Consider the following 24,224-nt stretch of genomic DNA (forward strand, 5'->3'; position numbering starts at 1 on the left):
AACTAATGTTAACAAAAATGTGGCTTTTAAAAATATATTAATAAATGCATTAGAAGTATTGTTCTTGTTACCTCTAATTCTATTACAGCCTGATCAGACGTATGCCTCTGCAGAACATGGGCAGTGTGGTTCTGGTGTGTGGTTCTGGTGTGTGGTTCTGGTGTGTGGTTCTGGTGTGTGGTTCTGGTGTGTGGTTCTGGTGTGTGAGTCTGATGTGTGATTCTGATGTGTGGTTCTGGTGTGTGAGTCTGATGTGTGAGTCTGATGTGTGGTTCTGGTGTGTGAGTCTGATGTGTGAGTCTGATGTGTGGTTCTGGTGTGTGAGTCTGATGTGTGAGTCTGATGTGTGGTTCTGGTGTGTGGTTCTGGTGTGTGGTTCTGGTGTGTGGTTCTGGTGTGTGAGTCTGATGTGTGGTTCTGGTGTGTGGTTCTGGTGTGTGGTTCTGGTGTGTGGTTCTGGTGTGTGAGTCTGATGTGTGGTTCTGGTGTGTGAGTCTGATGTGTGAGTCTGATGTGTGGTTCTGGTGTGTGAGTCTGATGTGTGGTTCTGATGTGTGGTTCTGGTGTGTGGTTCTGGTGTGTGGTTCTGGTGTGTGAGTCTGATGTGTGGTTCTGGTGTGTGGTTCTGGTGTGTGAGTCTGATGTGTGGTTCTGGTGTGTGGTTCTGGTGTGTGAGTCTGATGTGTGGTTCTGGTGTGTGAGTCTGATGTGTGGTTCTGGTGTGTGGTTCTGGTGTGTGAGTCTGATGTGTGATTCTGATGTGTGGTTCTGGTGTGTGAGTCTGATGTGTGAGTCTGATGTGTGGTTCTGGTGTGTGAGTCTGATGTGTGGTTCTGATGTGTGGTTCTGGTGTGTGGTTCTGGTGTGTGGTTCTGGTGTGTGAGTCTGATGTGTGGTTCTGATGTGTGGTTCTGGTGTGTGAGTCTGATGTGTGGTTCTGGTGTGTGGTTCTGGTGTGTGAGTCTGATGTGTGATTCTGATGTGTGAGTCTGATGTGTGATTCTGATGTGTGAGTCTGATGTGTGATTCTGATGTGTGGTTCTGGTGTGTGAGTCTGATGTGTGAGTCTGATGTGTGATTCTGATGTGTGGTTCTGGTGTGTGAGTCTGATGTGTGGTTCTGATGTGTGGTTCTGGTGTGTGGTTCTGGTGTGTGGTTCTGGTGTGTGAGTCTGATGTGTGGTTCTGATGTGTGGTTCTGGTGTGTGAGTCTGATGTGTGGTTCTGGTGTGTGGTTCTGGTGTGTGGTTCTGGTGTGTGAGTCTGATGTGTGGTTCTGGTGTGTGAGTCTGATGTGTGGTTCTGATGTGTGGTTCTGGTGTGTGGTTCTGGTGTGTGGTTCTGATGTGTGAGTCTGATGTGTGGTTCTGGTGTGTGAGTCTGATGTGTGGTTCTGATGTGTGGTTCTGGTGTGTGGTTCTGGTGTGTGAGTCTGATGTGTGGTTCTGATGTGTGGTTCTGGTGTGTGAGTCTGGTGTGTGGTTCTGGTGTGTGGTTCTGGTGTGTGGTTCTGGTGTGTGGTTCTGGTGTGTGGTTCTGATGTGTGGTTCTGGTGTGTGAGTCTGATGTGTGATTCTGATGTGTGGTTCTGGTGTGTGAGTCTGATGTGTGAGTCTGATGTGTGAGTCTGATGTGTGATTCTGATGTGTGAGTCTGATGTGTGATTCTGATGTGTGGTTCTGGTGTGTGAGTCTGATGTGTGAGTCTGATGTGTGATTCTGATGTGTGGTTCTGATGTGTGAGTCTGATGTGTGGTTCTGGTGTGTGAGTCTGATGTGTGGTTCTGATGTGTGGTTCTGGTGTGTGGTTCTGGTGTGTGGTTCTGGTGTGTGAGTCTGATGTGTGGTTCTGATGTGTGGTTCTGGTGTGTGAGTCTGATGTGTGGTTCTGGTGTGTGGTTCTGATGTGTGAGTCTGATGTGTGGTTCTGATGTGTGGTTCTGATGTGTGAGTCTGATGTGTGAGTCTGATGTGTGGTTCTGATGTGTGAGTCTGATGTGTGGTTCTGGTGTGTGAGTCTGATGTGTGGTTCTGATGTGTGAGTCTGATGTGTGGTTCTGGTGTGTGGTTCTGATGTGTGAGTCTGATGTGTGAGTCTGATGTGTGGTTCTGATGTGTGAGTCTGATGTGTGGTTCTGATGTGTGAGTCTGATGTGTGGTTCTGATGTGTGAGTCTGATGTGTGGTTCTGATGTGTGAGTCTGATGTGTGGTTCTGATGTGTGAGTCTGATGTGTGGTTCTGATGTGTGGTTCTGATGTGTGAGTCTGATGTGTGAGTCTGATGTGTGGTTCTGGTGTGTGAGTCTGATGTGTGAGTCTGATGTGTGAGTCTGATGTGTGGTTCTGGTGTGTGAGTCTGATGTGTGGTTCTGATGTGTGGTTCTGGTGTGTGAGTCTGATGTGTGAGTCTGATGTGTGGTTCTGGTGTGTGAGTCTGATGTGTGAGTCTGATGTGTGAGTCTGATGTGTGAGTCTGATGTGTGGTTCTGGTGTGTGAGTCTGATGTGTGGTTCTGATGTGTGGTTCTGGTGTGTGAGTCTGATGTGTGAGTCTGATGTGTGGTTCTGGTGTGTGAGTCTGATGTGTGAGTCTGATGTGTGGTTCTGATGTGTGAGTCTGGTGTGTGGTTCTGATGTGTGAGTCTGGTGTGTGGTTCTGATGTGTGGTTCTGATGTGTGAGTCTGGTGTGTGGTTCTGATGTGTGAGTCTGATGTGTGAGTCTGATGTGTGAGTCTGATGTGTGAGTCTGATGTGTGAGTCTGATGTGTGAGTCTGATGTGTGAGTCTGATGTGTGAGTCTGATGTGTGAGTCTGGTGTGTGAGTCTGATGTGTGAGTCTGATGTGTGAGTCTGATGTGTGGTTCTGGTGTGTGGTTCTGATGTGTGATTCTGATGTGTGAGTCTGGTGTGTGGTTCTGATGTGTGGTTCTGATGTGTGAGTCTGGTGTGTGGTTCTGATGTGTGAGTCTGGTGTGTGGTTCTGATGTGTGGTTCTGATGTGTGAGTCTGGTGTGTGGTTCTGATGTGTGAGTCTGATGTGTGAGTCTGATGTGTGAGTCTGATGTGTGAGTCTGATGTGTGAGTCTGATGTGTGAGTCTGATGTGTGAGTCTGATGTGTGAGTCTGATGTGTGAGTCTGATGTGTGAGTCTGGTGTGTGAGTCTGATGTGTGATGTGTGAGTCTGATGTGTGAGTCTGATGTGTGAGTCTGATGTGTGAGTCTGATGTGTGAGTCTGATGTGTGAGTCTGATGTGTGAGTCTGATGTGTGAGTCTGATGTGTGAGTCTGATGTGTGAGTCTGGTGTGTGAGTCTGATGTGTGAGTCTGATGTGTGAGTCTGATGTGTGGTTCTGGTGTGTGGTTCTGATGTGTGATTCTGATGTGTGATTCTGATGTGTGGTTCTGATGTGTGAGTCTGATGTGTGAGTCTGATGTGTGAGTCTGATGTGTGAGTCTGATGTGTGGTTCTGATGTGTGATTCTGATGTGTGAGTCTGATGTGTGAGTCTGATGTGTGAGTCTGATGTGTGAGTCTGATGTGTGGTTCTGATGTGTGAGTCTGATGTGTGAGTCTGATGTGTGAGTCTGATGTGTGAGTCTGATGTGTGGTTCTGATGTGTGAGTCTGATGTGTGAGTCTGATGTGTGAGTCTGATGTGTGATTCTGATGTGTGATTCTGATGTGTGATTCTGATGTGTGATTCTGATGTGTGATTCTGATGTGTGAGTCTGATGTGTGATTCTGATGTGTGGTTCTGGTGTGTGAGTCTGATGTGTGAGTCTGGTGTGTGAGTCTGATGTGTGGTTCTGGTGTGTGAGTCTGATGTGTGAGTCTGGTGTGTGGTTCTGGTGTGTGGTTCTGGTGTGTGGTTCTGATGTGTGATTCTGATGTGTGGTTCTGGTGTGTGAGTCTGATGTGTGGTTCTGGTGTGTGAGTCTGATGTGTGGTTCTGGTGTGTGAGTCTGATGTGTGGTTCTGATGTGTGAGTCTGATGTGTGAGTCTGATGTGTGAGTCTGATGTGTGAGTCTGGTGTGTGAGTCTGATGTGTGGTTCTGATGTGTGGTTCTGGTGTGTGAGTCTGATGTGTGGTTCTGGTGTGTGAGTCTGATGTGTGGTTCTGGTGTGTGAGTCTGATGTGTGAGTCTGATGTGTGAGTCTGATGTGTGGTTCTGGTGTGTGAGTCTGATGTGTGAGTCTGATGTGTGGTTCTGGTGTGTGAGTCTGATGTGTGGTTCTGGTGTGTGAGTCTGATGTGTGGTTCTGGTGTGTGATTCTGATGTGTGGTTCTGATGTGTGAGTCTGATGTGTGGTTCTGATGTGTGGTTCTGGTGTGTGGTTCTGGTGTGTGGTTCTGGTGTGTGAGTCTGATGTGTGATTCTGGTGTGTGAGTCTGATGTGTGGTTCTGGTGTGTGAGTCTGATGTGTGAGTCTGATGTGTGAGTCTGATGTGTGGTTCTGGTGTGTGAGTCTGATGTGTGAGTCTGATGTGTGGTTCTGGTGTGTGAGTCTGATGTGTGGTTCTGGTGTGTGAGTCTGATGTGTGGTTCTGGTGTGTGAGTCTGATGTGTGAGTCTGATGTGTGGTTCTGGTGTGTGAGTCTGATGTGTGGTTCTGGTGTGTGAGTCTGATGTGTGGTTCTGGTGTGTGATTCTGATGTGTGGTTCTGATGTGTGAGTCTGATGTGTGGTTCTGATGTGTGGTTCTGGTGTGTGGTTCTGGTGTGTGGTTCTGGTGTGTGAGTCTGATGTGTGGTTCTGGTGTGTGAGTCTGATGTGTGATTCTGATGTGTGGTTCTGGTGTGTGAGTCTGATGTGTGGTTCTGGTGTGTGAGTCTGATGTGTGGTTCTGGTGTGTGGTTCTGGTGTGTGAGTCTGATGTGTGAGTCTGATGTGTGATTCTGGTGTGTGAGTCTGATGTGTGGTTCTGGTGTGTGAGTCTGATGTGTGGTTCTGGTGTGTGAGTCTGATGTGTGATTCTGGTGTGTGGTTCTGGTGTGTGAGTCTGATGTGTGAGTCTGATGTGTGGTTCTGGTGTGTGAGTCTGATGTGTGATTCTGGTGTGTGAGTCTGATGTGTGGTTCTGGTGTGTGAGTCTGATGTGTGGTTCTGGTGTGTGGTTCTGGTGTGTGAGTCTGATGTGTGGTTCTGGTGTGTGAGTCTGATGTGTGGTTCTGATGTGTGGTTCTGGTGTGTGAGTCTGATGTGTGAGTCTGATGTGTGGTTCTGGTGTGTGAGTCTGATGTGTGGTTCTGGTGTGTGAGTCTGATGTGTGAGTCTGATGTGTGGTTCTGATGTGTGGTTCTGGTGTGTGGTTCTGGTGTGTGGTTCTGGAACGGTAAAGTCCACTTCTGCGAGTCTCCGAGCGAAACCCGTGAAAGCAACAGCAGGAGCCGGAAGCCAAGCAATAGCACAGCTTGAAATTACATTTAATTTGTTTTTCCCCACAAAGGCTGGCATTAGTGTGTGTTATCTAACGGCGTCTGCGGCGGACACGCGCTGGCCTCTGGTGCGGCCCGGCGACTGCTCGTCCGCTGCGCTCTTCATGCCGACACGTGCCGAGGACATTAATGCTTTCATTCTGCAGACGCATTAAATTGATCAAAAATGACATTTATAATGTGACAAAAGATTCTATTTCAAATAAATGCGGTTCTTTGGAACTTTCTATTCATCAAAGAATCATGGAAAATACAATGTATCAGTTTCCACACGGTTTCCAACACTGATAATAATCATAAATGTTTCTTGAGCATCAGATCCTCATATTAGAGTGATTTCTGAAGGATCATGTGACACTGAAGACTGGAGTAATGATGCTGAACATTCAGCTTTATCACAGGAATAAATTACACTTTACTGTATATTCACATAGAGAACAGCTGATTTACACTGGAGTCATATTTCAAAATTACTGTATTTCTGATCAAATAAACACAGCTTTGATGAGCAGAAGAGACTCTTTCAAAAGCATTAATATGTTGCTGACCACAAACGTTTGAATGGTAGATGATAAACGTTCTCAACGGATCAAACACTGAGATCTTTATACGGATTCTCCGAGGTGAAAGCTCAAGCTCTGTGATGCTCAAATTATGTATTATAATATGGACCAAACAATTACTGTCAACAGATAGCGCGGATCAGAACGAGGTCACACAAACATTGTGCGCTGCTGTTAATTAAGATCATGATCGCGGAGTGTGTAGGACGTGTTTAATTATGCAGCCGCTTCAGTTTTATTATAATATCTCTTGAGTGACACTGACTGCGTTATTGGCCAAGCAATTATCCTAGAGTTATCCTGCTGTTATCCAGAGCTTTTAGCCTGCAATCACAACACACACACTCTCACACACACACACTCACACTCACACTCTCACAACACTCACACACACACACACACACACACTCACAAGCAAACATACACACACACACACACAGGGAGTTATCCTGCTGTTATCCAGAGCTTTTAGCCTGCAATCACAACACACACACTCACACACACACACACTCACACACACACACACACACACACACTCACTCTCTCACACTCACTCTCACACACTCACTCTCACACACTCACTCTCACACACTCACTCACTCACTCACTCTCACACACTCACTCACTCACTTACACACTCACACACTCACACACACTCACTCTCACTCACTCACTCACTCACTCACTCACACACTCACACACACTCACTCTCACTCACTCACACACACTCACTCTCACTCACTCACTCACTCTCACTCACTCACTCACTCACTCACTCACACACTCACACACACTCACTCTCACTCACTCACACACACTCACACACACTCACACACACACTCACACACACTCACACACACTCACACACACTCACACACACTCACACACACTCACACACACTCACACACACTCACACACACTCACACACACTCACACACACTCACACACACTCACACACACTCACACACTCACTCACACACTCACTCACACTCACTCACACTCACACACACTCACACACTCACTCACTCACTCACACACACTCACACACACTCACACACACTCACACACACTCACACACACACACTCACACACACTCACTCACACACTCACTCACACTCACTCACACTCACTCACACTCACTCACACTCACACACACTCACTCTCACACACACTCACTCTCACACACACTCACACACACTCACTCTCACACACACTCACTCTCACACACACACTAAAGCAGGCAGAGAGAGCTGTCACTGCACGCTGTCTTGGAACAATTGATTCTGCAAATGGACGGATCTGGAGTTAACCCGCAGCTGGACACACAGGTCACGCCTCAGACGCGCATCAGGCCTCGTCCCGTCTCTTCTAACGCACACCTTTAACACACACAGAACCCTAGACTATGTAGATGTAGGTCAGATCACCGGATATCAGGCATCAGTGTGCATGCATTTACATCCAGATAAAATCTGCTATGATTTGCACCATCTCTACTCTGGCATCATGTTTATCAACGCAGCATTTGTGTTTAGCGTCGAGACCGCGAGACTGTTCTCCAGTCGTGATCCCGAGAGCCGCTTGCTAATGACACTGGCATGAAACCGCGAGCGCTAACAGCTGCTGAACGCCAACACACACACACACACACACACACACAGCAGGTCTGAGCCAGTGTTGCTGAGCGGCAGGGGTCAGGGGTCATACGCTGAGTCCTTCACTGCAAAAAGCACGCGGTGCAACACTCCCATACTCATGCGGGAAAGATGAACACACACACATTCAGCACTGATGCATGTGGCAGATGCTTTCATCCAAAGCGACTCGCAATGCATTCAAGATATAAATGATGAATTGATTAATTCACTGGGAAACGGACCTTGCGTGGCTTGATCAATGATCTACTGTGATCTAACAACATGTCATGACACTGCTGTTGTTCTTCCTTCATTACTGACAAAAAGAGACTGTTTTCACGTACAGTGACAATCAGGGGTGCAACGGATCGCAGTTGATCGTGACTAGAGGTCGACCGATAGTGGATTTTACCGATACCGATATCTAGGTTTGACCGTACATGCCGATAACCGATAATTCAACCGATATTTTTTTAAATGGATACTGGATTAAAAACAAACATAACACTCCAAGTAAAACAGTGCTGAACTGAAATGTGCTAAATTAAATAAATATACACTCACCGGCCACTTTATTAGGTACACCTGTCCAACTGCTCGTTAACACTTAATTTCTAAGCAGCCAATCACATGGCGGCAACTCAGTGCATTTAGGCATGTAGACATGGTCAAGACAATCTCCTGCAGTTCAAACCGAGCATCAGTATGGGGAAGAAAGTTGATTTGAGTGACTTTGAACGTGGCATGATTGTTGGTGCCAGAAGGGCTGGTCTGAGTATTTCAGAAACTGCTAATCTACTGGGATTTTCACGCACAACCATCTCTAGGGTTTACAGAGAATGGTCCGAAAAAGAAAAAACATCCAGTGAGCGGCAGTTCTGTGGGCGGAAATGCCTTGTTGATGCCAGAGGTCAGAGGAGAATGGCCAGACTGGTTCGAGCTGATAGAAGGGCAACAGTGACTGAAATAACCACTCGTTACAACCGAGGTATGCAGCAAAGCATTTGTGAAGCCACAACACGCACAACCTTGAGGCGGATGGGCTACAACAGCAGAAGACTCCACCGGGTACCACTCATCTCCACTACAAATAGGAAAAAGAGGCTACAATTTGCAAGAGCTCACCAAAATTGAACAGTTGAAGACTGGAAAAATGTTGCCTGGTCTGATGAGTCTCGATTTCTGTTGAGACATTCAGATGTTAGAGTCAGAATTTGGCGTAAACAGAATGAGAACATGGAACCATCATGCCTTGTTACCACTGTGCAGGCTGGTGGTGGTGGTGTAATGGTGTGGGGGATGTTTTCTTGGCACACTTTAGGCCCCTTAGTGCCAATTGGGCATCGTTTAAATGCCACGGCCTACCTGAGCATTGTTTCTGACCATGTCCATCCCTTTATGGCCACCATGTACCCATCCTCTGATGGCTACTTCCACCATGTCACAAAGCTCTAATCATTTCAAATTGGTTTCTTGAACATGACAATGAGTTCACTGTACTAAAATGGCCTCCACAGTCACCAGATCTCAACCCAATAGAGCATCTTTGGGATGTGGTGGAACGGGAGATTCGCATCATGGATGTGCAGCCGACAAATCTGCGGCAACTGTGTGATGCCATCATGTCAATATGGACCAAACTCCCTGAGGAATGCTTCCAGCACCTTGTTGAATCTATGCCACGAAGAATTGAGGCAGTTCTGAAGGCAAAAGGGGGTCCAACCCGTTACTAGCATGGGGTACCTAATAAAGTGGCCGGTGAGTGTATAAAAAAGAATATATTAAAATGAGAACTTCTACAGAACAATAATTTAAACATTATAATATTACAGGTCAAATATGTGTGTTTTTTTAGCTATAACCTAGAACATTTGTAAATTTCATAGGTAACACTTTGCAAGTCCCATTTGTTAACAAGGATGTAATATAGCTTTCATGAACTATGCATTATGCAATATACAATATACAGTTTTACTGCATGCATTATTATTTGAGCAATACAATTGAACCTTGATCGTTCATGTTAGTTTATAGTACATTAACTAAGGTAATAACAGATCAAATTAAAATTAAAACTCAATTTAAAATGTATTTTTGGACTTTAATCGCTTGAGGTAGCCGTTAATGTTATTCCTCTCAGGTTAATGCAGCATATAGTCAATAAATTAATTACTTTATAATGATATGGCAATATGTACTTTAAGTGTTTTGTATTCATACCGTTTCGCTGTCTGTTTTAAACGCACATCTGAAGTGTCAGCGCTCTCAGTGCTGCGCGCTGGCTCATGTGTTAACGAACAACTCAGCCAGTGATAGTTTGTTATTTGTCCTCTAGAGGGCGCTCTCGCTCTGTATTATGCCAGCAGTCTCTTCAGCGCTCTCGTGCTGTGTAATGACCGCGCGCACTTCTCAGCCGCTCCAGCAACGGACGCAACCCGGAAAAACTATCGGTGTGGATTTTTGCCGATAACGATAGTTCCACCAATCAACTATCGGTACCGATATATCGGCAAAACCGATGAATCGGTCGACCTCTAATCGTGACCCGCACGGACCTGCTGCCCCACGGTTCGGCACGCGCGTGACTCGCGGATTAACTGCTACATTTTACCATCAGAGTGAAAGTTTATCATTCAGACGTGTTTTGTCCTGCCAGTTTACACTTTCAAACAATTTTAAACGAGGAAGAAGTGGCGAAAATTGGGATTCGTGCGTTATCTGTGAGAGAGAGAGAGTGTGTGTGAGAGAGAGAGAGAGAGAGAGAGAGAGAGAGAGAGAGAGAGAGAGAGAGAGAGAGAGAGAGAGAGAGAGAGAGAGAGAGAGAGAGAGAGAGAGAGAGAGAGAGAGAGAGAGAGACACCGAATTGAATCCTCTTTCGCGTTTCCTTGCGCTTGAACAGACACAAACACAAAATGATGTCTAAATGCCCGTCTCGGCAAGTATATTCTGTATTATAGCTATCGTATATTGCTGTTCTCTCGGTTCTGTCACGAGTGAGCAGTTGAGAAAGAAACGGATGTTTGTCAGTGTATTCAGTCTTAAAGTGACGGCTAGGGCTGTACTCAACCAAAGAAAATCTTGGTCGACTGAAGTCCTGAAATTTTCGACTAAAAATCGACTAAAATCGAATATGCAACATAATTTAGACAATTATTTTTGTCATATGTTATAATAAGTTATAACTGTCAGACAGTATCATTTCAGCCGCTCTGTGCATGTCCTCGCACCGAGCGAGGCTGAAGGTCAGCTTCGCGGTTGAGACACTAATAGACTATTAACTTAAAGCTTTTACTCTTAATAAACACAAAAGGCACGTCCACTTTAATAAAAAAAGAATATTTATTAAACGAACCAGACCAAGAGCAGAAACGAAATAAAGTGCATTAGGCCTACTGAAAAATAAAGCATCTTAGGTTCAAAACTAACAAACATTGCGCATTAGGCTCCAAATAAAAAATAAAAAAGTTAGGTTATCACACTAATACATTGAAATATGCAAATTCTGATATGTTCATATAGCTTACTCAAAACAGACAGGGCAAGCTAACGCAGACAAGTGAGCTCACCACTTTTAGATGATATGTCATGTTTGTCGTCGAGCTGTGGAAAACTGTTGCTTGCAAACTTGCATTCGACCTTTTTCCCGTTATCAATTTTAACACTGTCGATTTCTTTGTTGTTGACATGTGAGAAGAGGACTGACTAGGGCTGCAACTAACGATTATTTTGATAATCGATTAATCGGACGATTATTTTGATAATCGATTAATCGGATAAAAAAATTCAATTAGATTTTTTGTTTATTATGACTAAATAACACCCGGTTACACTTTATTTTAAGGTGTCCTTGTTACAGTGTAATTATATATTTAAGTACTGAGTAATATTAAGTAACTACATGTACTTACTATAGGAATAGGGTAGGATTAGGTTGAGGGTTAGTTGCATGTAATTATGCATAATTTACTGTTATTACTACAGTAAGTACATGTAACATATGTAACAAGGACACCGTAAAATAAAGTGTTACCTAAAACCCTAAATTAGGATATTTATGTGTAAAAGTGTACTTTAAAAAGTGCAAAAGCCACACATTGAGTTTTACAAATATCAATATTTGCATTGTTTTTAATGATAATTGCTGATGGCAAGTTGACAACCATGATTAATGTAAAAAAAAAAAAAACATTTATATCCAACATATTGTTTTAACACAATTTTTGTTAAAACAAATTTACAGACATGTTGTTCAGATGTGAAGATATAAACTAAAAACATCTCAAATATATAATTCATTTAATTTTCATTCAAAATTAATTGAATTATAAGGATAATTTGTAAAAATAAATATAGAAAGACTGAAAACAAGCGTGTGAACGTAGAGCCGCAGTAGATCGCGTTTGAAAAACAATTAAAACTTAATAGTAGACAAATGCTATATAAAGAGAGCGGAGTGGAGGTACGCAGCAAGCTAACAGGCTTGATTAAAAAGACAGGAAAATGATGCATTAGTGCCCAAACATTCGCTGAAAACCACTGAGTACAGTGACTAAAAAACAATAATTTACTGCTGCTGTTATTAACTGCCTTTATATTTAGTGCTTCGCTTTGTAAAGACCGTTTTAATTTAATATTTCTGCGGTAGCACTATTTTAATCCATCACTTATGTTGCGAGCGAACTGATTGCACAACCTGATGCTCGAGACGCAAAATACAGACATCCCATCCCAAGTCTCCCGGAAGTTCTGGAAGTCACCCGCATATTGATAGCGGCTCGCAAATTAGTTCAAACTCCCGGGATTTGAGCACGCAAGCAAGAGCGCGCATGCGAGACAGAAGAGACTGTGCTCCAAACCGTGTAGCGCGAGCGCGCGGCAGAGCAACGGAGGGAGAGAGGCCTTGCGTGTGTGCCTCATGAAGCGCGTGTAAGACAGAGAGCATCCTGATTGGCCTGTTTCAACCAATCACCAGTAAACGCTCCCCGTGACGTAAGCAGACCAACTAATCGATAATGACATTCGTTGACAACGATTTTCATAATCGATTATTATCGATTTTATCGATTAGTTGTTGCAGCCCTAGGACTGACTATTAAACGCTCTCACAATTAAATAAATAATATTCATTTCTGCACCTGAATACTGCTGTTAGACTTAACTGTTATTTAGTTTCATCTCTGCTAGTAATTTGTTCTTATTTTATTACTGGCTGTTCACTTGTGCTTAATAACGCTTGAACTGTATCAGTTAGGCTTGTAGTTTTTGCTGTGCCATCGAAGAACTTCAAGTGAGTAATAAATGAAAAGCAAAGTTACATATATATTTTTTTCTTTTTTCTGATCCGAAAAATTATCCAATCCGTGGCTCAAAACCGTAATTGATCCAAACCTTGAGTTTTGTGATCCGTCGCAGCACTGATGACAAATCTATTCATCTGAATGCATGTCAAGCTGAGGAGAGATGGGTCATGTGACTCCGCAATCACAGACAGCTCTACAAACGCGCTGTCTAATCCGCGCACTATTACACACTTAAAGCCTGTCATATTTTACTGGACACAACACACACTCAGTCTGCAACCAATTATTTCGGCTCCAAAGCAGCACAATTTAAAGAAACGTGTTTTTCTGCTTTTGTTCGCATTCACTCCGAATGTTTACAAATGCAAATATGAATGAATCATCTCTTTCCATCACAGGCGTCTTTATTCAGCAGCTCTTGACATTTCCAGAGTAAACGTGATGATGGTGTGCAGCACTAATCGACGTGTTGAGGACAGCCTGAGAAATGAAAGCTGGATGTCAAGATGACATTTCATTTGATTCAAGAATTCTAGCTCAAATGAACTCGGGTGTAACAACGCATGACATAAGTGATTATCTGCGTCACAAAAGATTCATATTCACAGCATTGAAGGTGGAAAATGGTGGAATTGAAAAAAAGTGTCTATTTAAAATTATTCACAGTATTCTGTTGCTCAGTCCAAAATAGTGCCGTGCAACGATTAATCCAAAATAAAAGTTTGTGTTCACATAATATATGTGTGTGCTGTGTATAATTATTTTGTAAATATAAATACACACACATGCATGTATATATTTAAGGAAAATGTGTTATTTATATATAAAATATTTATATTTCTATATCATATAAATTATATATAAATATAGTATATACATGCAAATATTTATTACATATATACATGCATGTGTGTGTATTTATATATACAAAATAATTATACACAGCACACACACACACACAATTTTATTTTGGATGCGATTAATCGTTGCACAGTCACAGACTAACTGTAGATATCTCTCCCTCATATAAACACAGGTGGACGGAGATGAGGTGTGTGTGTGTGTGTGTGTGTGTGTGCTCTGCAGGACATCATGTAAACCTGTCAGCGGGAATCAGCCACTCGAGCCTCTAGAGGTCGACACTCGTGACCTCGGCCACATATGTTCACTTCACAGGGAGCGCAGAGAGGTCACGGTCTCGCCCGTCCTTCAGACTCGCACACAGAGAGGAATCAGCTCTATTTCTGAGATTACTCTGTCAGGGTCCGAAATTAACACCCGCCAAGCGCCAAATGCGGGTAGATTTTCCGTTTGGCGAGTAAATCTCAAAAGGCTATCCGCCCCACTGGCGGGTGAATGTTCATACCAAAATAATAATGTAACGATTTAACGTTAACGAGTCCTCTTATCATGCTCCTGCTCCAAAGCGAATTTTTTTGTCCCGCCATAGTCTTATTTGATCGGTGAGTAATGTAGACGACAGTAGTAGGCCTACTAGTGCTTGTGACAGGGCGCAACTGAAGAACGAGCAGAGAGAGAGAGAGAGAGAGAGAGAGAGCTCCGGTCGCGCGCGCGCACTCTTTCTCTTCGGCTCCAGGCGAAAGTATAGACGAATCCGGCGAAACTACCGGAAGTAAGCGGGCGCCATTACTGAGCTGTTGCTGGGTAGCGTTGCGCCATTGCCTCCTATTGTTTTATTTGCAACTTGCGTCCACTGGAATAAACAGCCCGCGATTTACGACTGTCACTGACGTTACAACTTTTATAATGTCGAGTGGGAAAACATGTTGGCATTTTGAAAAATCATCGGATGCCAGGCGAAGGAGAAAATACTCTTGAATACCTTTAAAACAACAGAAGGGGCGCATTGGGGCAGTAACGTTAGTAACAGTACTGTTATGTCTGTTGTTAATGTTTGATTTGCTTGACTGTGACAGATTTTTTTTTAAATAAATTAAATTAAATATGCATTTTTTGCTATAATAACAATTATTTAATGACATAAGTAAAAAAAATATATAATAAATATGTAATATAGTCCTCAGCAAAATCTCCTCTCTAGCTATTTTTTCTATTCAATTAACATGCTATGGTCATTCAATGGCTTTCCTGAGCTAAATGTAACGTTATGTGGCATAATTGTTCTCCTGCTGTTATATTGACCTCTTTCCTTGGTTTAAAAACACTAATTGGTCGATATTATGTATACTGTCTAGCTGTACCTTACCCTTGCCTTTTGCAATGTGAAAATGAGATAAATAATGGACACAAATGAAAAACATGAATTCGTTTATTTGATGTCATTCATTTATTTATTGTTGCCAAATGGACAGATCTTTTTATAATTTCCTCGTTAGCTAACGTTAGCCTAGCTAGCTTGCCAGGCTATTTTCATAAATAATCTGTAAGATCGTTTGTACCTTCATCTGTGACTGGAGGCCACTGTCTAACATCATCAACCCAACAAGTCATTCTGCCTGGCTGTAGCTGTCATCGAGGGTGCGTTATCACCACAGTCTATGGTTATCACGGAGGTTTGTTTACATACCGCTAACAGCTCAGTAATGGCGTCGCCACAAGATGGCAGCCTACACAGAACGCTCGTCGGATTCGTCTATAAACAAGGCTTCACCGTCTCCTAAGCGCTGTCTTGCTCTCTCTCCCTGGCACATACTAATCAAAATAAATCTACACGTTGGTAAAAGGTCGGAAGACCATAGTTTCAAGTGGAGCATTCGGATATATTTTTTCCTGAATTACCGCTGGGTGTGAATTGTGCTAAAATACCTTATCTTCTCTGAAAAGCGTTCCGCACGTTCAGCTGACATAAACCACACTTTAAATAAACGAAAAAAACGATCCAGTGATTAAATGTTTTCTGTGTTGACCCAAATCTTGTGGGATGTCCTGTCCTAGCTGCCGGGATAATCACACAACGCGAACACATCCGATAATGACACGTCCGATTCGCAAACTAATGACTCATTTGAACCGATTCATTTGAATGAATGGTTAAAACAACTGATATTTCCAGTCCGTCAGTTACTGATCGGATCAGTCAGAGTGAGTAAATGGAGTAAAAAAATTAGGCAGAGTAAAACTAAATATTTTTTTGAAATAATTATAATATATTATTATTGCATATATTTTATTCAATATACAATTAATAAATTTCATTTGTACAGAACTATTTTCATAGGCACCACCACAAAAATATTATTTTAATGTGTGTAAATTGTGTAATATGTGTGTAAATAAAAGTAAAAATGGAAAATAATAGACCAGAAATATGACAAAAATGTTTAAATATAGCCTATATATAAATTAATGTATATGTGACACAAAAAGGCTGTTTTAATTTTATTTTGGCCGGTAAAAAATATGCTTGGCTGGTGGATTTTTTTCATCTACCAGTCCCCGTGGCAGGTGAGCCAAAAAGTTAATTTCGGACCCTGAACTCTGTTATCATGGCCAGCGTGTGCAGAAACTAGTGACACCTAAAAAGCAAGGAAGTAAATCACTGATATAATGCAATTTGATTGATTAAAAAAAACACTAATCCAAATGTATTTAAAAATCATATTTTTCTCTGTTTTGGCCTTCCGTCAAAGCTTTTGAAGACGTTCTCAAGTGCATAAATGTGAAAATGTTGTTTTTGCGTTGTAGTGTGTGGACTGTGAAAACAGGCATTTCAAAACAATGTTTATTTGGTCATGTGACTCATATTGTACCTATAAGGCCCTATGATTTCCAGAATCTAGTCATAAAAATGGAATCTTATTTTAAATTTGGAAATTTTAATTTAACCACACACACACTCACTCTTTCACTGACAAACAAACACACACACTCTCTCTCTCTCCCTTACACACACACATACACTCTCACACACACACACACTCTCACACACACTCTCTCTCTCACACACACTCTCTCTCACTCACTCACACACTCTCTCTCTCACACACACTCTCTCTCACTCACTCACACACACTCTCTCTCACACACACTCTCTCTCTCTCTCTCTTTCACTCACACACACACAAACACACTCTCTCTTTCACTCACACACTCTCTCTCTCACACACACACACTCTCTCTCTCACATGCACACACACTCACACTCTCCCACACAAACACACTCTCTCTTTCACTCACACACACACACTCTCTCTCTCACATGCACACACACTCACACTCTCCCACACACACACACTCTCTCTCTCTTTCACTCACACACACACACACACTCTCTCTCTCTCTCTCTCTACACACACACACACACACACACACACACACTCTCTCTCTCTCTCTCTCTCACACACACACAAACACACTCTCTCTTTCACTCACACACTCTCACATGCACACACACTCACACTCTCTCTCTCTCTTTCACTCACACACACACACACTCTCTCTCTCTCTCACACACAAACACACTCTCTCTCTCACTCACTCTCTCACTCACACACACACTCTCTCTCTCTCTCTCTCTCTCTCTCACACACACACAAACACACTCTCTCTTTCACTCACACACTCTCTCTCTCTCACACACACACACACACACACTCTCACATGCACACACACTCACACTCTCCCACACACACACACAACCATGAAAACAGAGTCCAGAAAATATGAAAAGAAAATGTAAGAATGTGAAAATGTAACCCAATTAAAAAATGTAATTTAATCACTTTCACAGTATGTTCAGGATAAATGTTACCTCATATTACATTCCTGCAAAAGACAACAAAAAATGTACTCGCAAATGCTGTCCTGCGTCAAAATAGATATTTTGCTAAAAAAAAAAAAGATGGAATAGCGTGATACCATTATTATATCTGGTCTACTTCTCATTATGTTTAATGCATGCGCTGTGAGATGATGTTAGCGTTTTCCGATGTTTCAGTGCTAACAAGAAGCTTCAGGATAATGCTTGAAAACACTAGTGTGGATGGAGTGCGTTCAGAAATGTAAACCTTAATCATGTCAAAAGGCTCTGTGTCCTGACACGTTATAGAGGGTTATAGAGACCTGAAGATCTGAGAGATCTGAGCAATCACAGGCATGCTGGGAGAGATCCGGTTTAGCAATCGCTAGAAAATCCAGTCTCACAAGCCCATCCGCATGTTCAGAGAAACAGCAGAGGAAGTGTTATATTAATCCGGTAACTGCAGTCATATTCACAATGACTTCGCCTGTTCATATATTGATAAACGAGAGCTCACTGCATGACAAAGCACATAAAACACTCAAAACCGAACAACACAAAAACTCATTAAGAGTTATTCTGCCTTCATGTGCTATTGGAGGTATCGTAAATGTGTGTTTCCTAGTTAAAAATTTAACATGAACACCCTCTAAAGTCGTATTTACCACTGGGAAACTCAGGGATAATTTTGATACCCGAGTTGGGCGTGTCATAAAATTTAAACCATAAACTTTTTTTAGTTTTTTCCATAACAGATACATCGCCTTGTCGTGTTATTAAAGTAGTGCATATTTATTTACATTTATGAATAATCATTTAAAGCATATTTTATATTTTATACACAACAAAAATAGCCTGTATTTGACCGAAACTCAGCAAGCTGACTATCTAGACTATTTAGAATGTAAATTATGAGACACTAAATATCATTTTGGCTTTAATACGATTTTCCCAGTAACGTTAGGCAAGAATATTCCTCCATGATGCCGGTTCTTTCTGACAGCAAAGCACATGAACAAGACAAACTCATATTCACAACTTTCCGATTTCCGATAGCATGTGAAAGCAGCATTACTATACGGTAAATCTGAATTAATTCTCAGATATGATTTATAAGGAGGTAAATAATAGCAGAGGTAAAATAGAGGTAAATGTGAGGAAAATCACGAGTGTCAGGTGTTTTCTGAGGTAAAATAGAGCTAAATGTGAGTTAAATCACGAGTGTCAGGTGATTTCTGAGGTAAAATAGCTCCTAAATGTGAGTTAAATCACGAGTGTCAGCTGTTTTCTGAGGTAAAATAGAGGTAAATGTGAGTTAAACCACAAGTGCCAGTTGTTTTCTGAGGTAAAATAGAGCTAAATGTGAGTTCAATCACAAGTGTAAGGTGTTTTCTGGGGCAAAATAGAGCTAAATGTGAGTTCAATCACAAGTGTAAGGTGTTTTCTGGGGTAAAATAGAGCTAAATGTGAGTTAAATCACAAGTGTAAGGGGTTTTCTGAGGTAAAATAGAGCTAAATGTGAGTTATAACACAAGTGTCAGATGTTTTCTGAGGTAAAATAGAGCTAAATGTGAGTTAAATCAAGAGTGTCAGGTGTTTTCTGAGGTAAAATAGAGCTAAATGTGAGTTAAATCAAGAGTGTCAGGTGTTTTCTGAGGTAAAAGAGAGCTGAATGTGAGTTAAATCACAAGTGTAAGGTGTTTTCTGAGGTAAAATAGAGCTAAATGTGAGTTAAATCACAAGTGTAAGGTGTTTTCTGAGGTAAAATAGAGCTAAATGTGAGTTATAACACAAGTGTCAGGTGTTTTCTGAGGTAAAAGAGAGCTAAATGTGAGTTAAATCAAGAGTGTCAGGTGTTTTCTGAGGTAAAATAGAGCTAAATGTGAGTTAAATCACAAGTGTAAGGTGTTTTCTGAGGTAAAATAGAGCTAAATGTGAGTTAAATCAAGAGTGTCAGGTGTTTTCTGAGGTAAATGACAGCAGTTGGGGATAACATAGAGGTAAATTCGAGGTAATTTGAGTTAAATCACAGATGTCAGTGAGGTAAATGACATGACAGCTGTTGGCTGAATCTCAGAGATGGGCGTTAAACTCTGAGGTAAACAACAGCAATGAGGTAAAGTTGAGGTAAATCTCAGGCGAGGAGTGTGTTCTGAGGTAAACGACAGCAGACAGGTAAGCATGAGGTATATGAGTTTAATCTCACCTTGGCTTTGCCGGCCTGCAGTTTCCTCTGTCGCTCCTCGTCTTCCATCATCTCTGCGGTTCCTGCGGCTTAAACACGACACACGCGTGTCATTAACGCGCCACACACACACACACACACACGCCTAGCGCTGAACGCGGACCGGTGACATGTGTGTTTGCTTCAGCTCGAACGGCAAATCCTGTGGGTTTTCGGGGTTTCGCTGTGTTTTATTCGGGATTTGCTGTCAGACTCACAGTCGCCGCCATGTTTCTCCACGTAAACACACGAGACTCGCGGCGCGGTGACGTCACCGTGCGCGCACACGCTGCTAAAGCCTGACACTGCAAATATCGCTTTACAAACAAACTGTCAATCGTGCAAATATAAATAATTGATGATTACATTGTATATAATGCCGATCAAGATTTTTGTATGCTCTTGTCGCATTGTACCTAGAGTAGTAGCAAACAGTGATTTGTTTTTAATGACACTGCCGTTAAAATATGAGGAAAATATTTTTTATTGTTTAAATATTTAAAAAATGAGGGAGTAACAAAACGCTAAACTTGGTTAAGGTATTTATCTGATGAAAAAAAAATGCAAACTACAGCTATGGGTTTTATTTTATATGCCAAATAATGGAAAAGGAAAAGCATACATTGACTACAACATAATCATAATAGTTTCTCTCTTGTTCATAATTTCTTTGCTTGACAGCCAGGACAAAAATTAAGCACAATTTGGCATGTTTCACTGCATTATTATCACAATTTTCACAACTTTACACATTTGTAATCATATTTTTCCAGTGGCGAAGGTTTGATTTTGAAATTGGTGGGGACGGGGACATCAATATTTAATATATTTAAAGTTTTGATCGAAAATATTGCTAGGTATATATCAGTGTCACTGGATATTGGTAGGGACACGTCCCTAGCGTCCCTACTAAATTCTACGCCCCTGTATTTTTCCAACTTTTGGCCACCACTGCATTCTGCACTTTTAGGCCGTACAGTGTTGAATCGTATGGTTTCAGGTATTTTGGATTGATTTAGTCTCAAAAGTGGCCCAGGATACACACATGTAACCCTGCTGCACACACATCTCATGTCATAAACACACAGCAAGAGGTCTGTGCTAGTCATTCAAACAGAGACTTCATGCACTATTTCTACATGTTATACATCAGTCCATTACTGTAATTGACCCAGATCAGTCTCTCACACACTCTCTGCTCGTGTGTGTGTGTCAGTGTCAGTTAAGTCAAGTCACCCTTATTTATATAGCGCTTGTGTGTGTGTGTGTGTGTGTGTGTGTGTGTGTGTGTGTGTGTGTGTGTGTGTGTGTGTGTGTGTGTGTGTGTGTGTGTGTGTGGTACCTGCGGCCGCAGCAGGGGATGCTGGTCTAGTCCTGCGGCCCACCGGAGTTGAACAGCTGATGGTTTGGCAGATCCTGAATTCCACCCATCGTCTCTTGGACATCCTTCACTTCGGCTCCACCTGATGCTCTGATGATCAGACCTGAGGCTCAGAGCAACACTGAACACTCACCGCTGAATTATTCATAACTGTGGAGACGGGATCAGGTTCAGACACTCACACCCGCAAACTAACCCACTGAAGAAGACAATACACTGAGTAGAGTAGAGTAGAGTAGAGTAGAGTAGAGTAGAGTAGAGTAGAGTAGAGTAGAGTAGAGGAGAGTAGAGGAGAGTAGAGTAGAGTAGAGGAGAGTAGAGGAGAGGAGAGTAAAGGAGAGTAGAGGAGAGTAGAGTAGAGTAGAGTAGAGTAGAGTAGAGTAGAGTAGAGTAGAGTGGAGTGGAGTGGAGTAGAGTAGATTAGAATAGAGTATAGTGGTGTAGAGTAGAGTAGAGGGGAGTGGAGTAGAGTAGAGTGGAGTGGAGTGGAGTGGAGTGGAGTAGAGTAGAGGGGAGGGGAGTAGAGTAGAGTGGAGTGGAGTAGAGTAGAGTAGAGGGGAGGGGAGTAGAGTAGAGTAGAGTAGAGTAGAGTAGAGTAGAGTAGAGTAGAGTGGAGTGGAGTGGAGTAGAGTAGATTAGAATAGAGTATAGTGGTGTAGAGTAGAGTAGAGGGGAGTGGAGTAGAGTAGAGTGGAGTGGAGTGGAGTGGAGTGGAGTAGAGTAGAGGGGAGGGGAGTGGAGTAGAGTAGAGTGGAGTGGAGTGGAGTGGAGTAGAGTAGAGGGGAGGGGAGTAGAGTGGAGTGGAGGGGAGTAGAGTAGAGGGGAGGGGAGTAGAGTGGAGTGGAGTGGAGTGGAGTGGAGTGGAGTGGAGTGGAGTGGAGTGGAGTAGAGTAGAGTAGAGGAGAGTAGAGTAGAGTAGAGTAGAGTAGAGTAGAGTAGAGTAGAGTAGAGTAGAGTAGAGTAGAGGAGAGTAGAGGAGAGGAGAGTAAAGGAGAGTAGAGGAGAGTAGAGTAGAGTAGAGTAGAGTAGAGTAGAGTAGAGTAGAGTAGAGTAGAGTAGAGTGGAGTGGAGTGGAGTAGAGTAGATTAGAATAGAGTATAGTGGTGTAGAGTAGAGTAGAGGGGAGTGGAGTAGAGTAGAGTGGAGTGGAGTGGAGTGGAGTGGAGTAGAGTAGAGGGGAGGGGAGTAGAGTAGAGTGGAGTGGAGTGGAGTAGAGTAGAGGGGAGTAGAGTAGAGTAGAGTGGAGTGGAGTGGAGTGGACTATAATAGAGTAGAGTAGAGTAGAGTAGAGTAGAGTAGAGGGGAGTAGAGTAGAGTAGAGTGGAGTGGAGTGGAGTGGAGCAGAGTAGAGTAGAGTAGAGTGGAGTGGAGTGGAGTGGAGTGGAGTATAGTGGAGTGGAGTGGAGTATAGTGGAGTGGAGTGGAGTGGAGTGGAGTAGAGTAGAGTAGAGTAGAGTAGAGTGGAGTGGAGTGGAGTGGAGTGGAGTGGAGTGGAGTGGAGTGGAGTAGAGTAGAGGGGAGTAGAGGGGAGTAGAGTAGAGTGGAGTGGAGTGGAGTAGAGTAGAGTGGAGTAGAGTAGAGTGGAGTGGAGTGGAGTGGAGTGGAGTGGAGTGGAGTGGAGTGGAGTGGAGTGGAGTGGAGTGGAGTGGAGTGGAGTAGAGTAGAGTAGAGTAGAGTAGAGTAGAGTAGAGTAGAGTAGAGTAGAGTAGAGTAGAGTAGACTACAGTGGACTATAATAGAATAGAGTAGAGTAGAGTAGAGTAGAGTAGAGTAGAGTAATAGAGGAGAGTAGAATATAGTAGAATAGAATATTATAGAATAGAGAAGAGTAAAATAGAGTAGAGTTGACTAGAATAGAGTAAAACAGAATAGAGTAGAGAATAGTAGAATAGAATTTAGTAGAATAGAATAGAGTAGAGAAGAGCAGAGTATAGAAGAGAATTGAGTAGAGTAGAATATAATTAAAAATAGAATAGAATTCTGTTGAGATCTTATCATGACTGCTAGTTTTTGGAAATCATACACTGTCCCACAAAATCTGCTGAAAAACTGTCCTGGCAGAAAACAGTTTTTCTTTATGTTTAAGGACATTTCCTTCAACCCTAAAACACAACACAATGAAAGGTGTAATTCAATTATGGGTAAATCCCTGTGAAACGTTAATACTGTAATCATATTCATATTAACACAGTACATTATGCCGTATTTTTCAGACTTTTCTTGTAAATATGCAGGAATGCGAATGACATTAAATTAATAAATAATAAATAACCGAAAGAATATACATTAAGTAATTCAAAATTTAAAGAATCTTAAATTTACTAATAACTAGAAATATTTGAAATGATTTAATTATTTAATACTTGTACATTTAAAATGTAACAATAATACCTTTTATATTCCATATTTGTATTATGTCAGATGTAAATGAGTGGTTTTATCCAGAGGATGTGTGTTGTTCCTGCTGGTCATGAACCCAATGAGTCCATATGTTATTGATTATGGATGGTGTTGCTGAGAGGAAACATTAATCTGATGAGTTTCTGAATGATTTCACAAGCACGTCTGAGGACAAGATCACGCCTGAATTCATAACTATGACAGGACCAATAATTAAGTTATGTTTTGTTGAATTAAAGCTCTCAGGTGTTGATGTGTTGTTGATGTGTGTGTGTGTGTGTGTGTGTGTGTGCTGTGTGTATAGCGCAGTCTGAGTGAGTCTGCCTGAAGGAAGAGCTGAGGCCGCTCTCAGAGATGAAACTGATCTGGGTCTGATGAATGATGAATGATGCATGAGACGAGCTGATCACCACAGACGGAGAGTGAGGCTCGAGTGCCGGCCCTTCTCAAGTGTTCCTGACATCTGCCATCCTCATGAACACAGAGAACGAAGAGAACGAGGATCATTGTGTTGAAATCACTCGATATGAGACCATGATGATGAACGAATGAAACTGCAGCTC

General features: G+C 42.4%; 1 protein-coding gene across 1 annotated transcript in view; it reads right to left on the reverse strand.

Annotated features, from left to right (window-relative positions):
* The window catches only part of akap9 (A kinase (PRKA) anchor protein 9), a 135,438-nt gene extending 114,089 nt beyond the window's left edge, over positions 1 to 21,349 (reverse strand). Inside the window, exons 1-2 of the mRNA XM_056260477.1 lie at positions 21,223 to 21,349; positions 19,863 to 19,930 (exon numbers count right to left, since the gene is read on the reverse strand). Coding sequence (XP_056116452.1) covers positions 19,863 to 19,930; positions 21,223 to 21,325 — 171 coding nt within the window. The 5' untranslated portion in view covers positions 21,326 to 21,349. The remainder of the gene's footprint in view (positions 1 to 19,862; positions 19,931 to 21,222) is intronic.
* Between the last annotated feature and the right edge of the window lie 2,875 nt (positions 21,350 to 24,224).

The sequence above is a fragment of the Rhinichthys klamathensis genome, unplaced genomic scaffold (assembly GCF_029890125.1).
Source record: "Rhinichthys klamathensis goyatoka isolate OS25496 unplaced genomic scaffold, OSU_Roscu_1.1 h1tg000176l_1, whole genome shotgun sequence".
Lineage (NCBI taxonomy): Eukaryota > Metazoa > Chordata > Actinopteri > Cypriniformes > Leuciscidae > Rhinichthys > Rhinichthys klamathensis.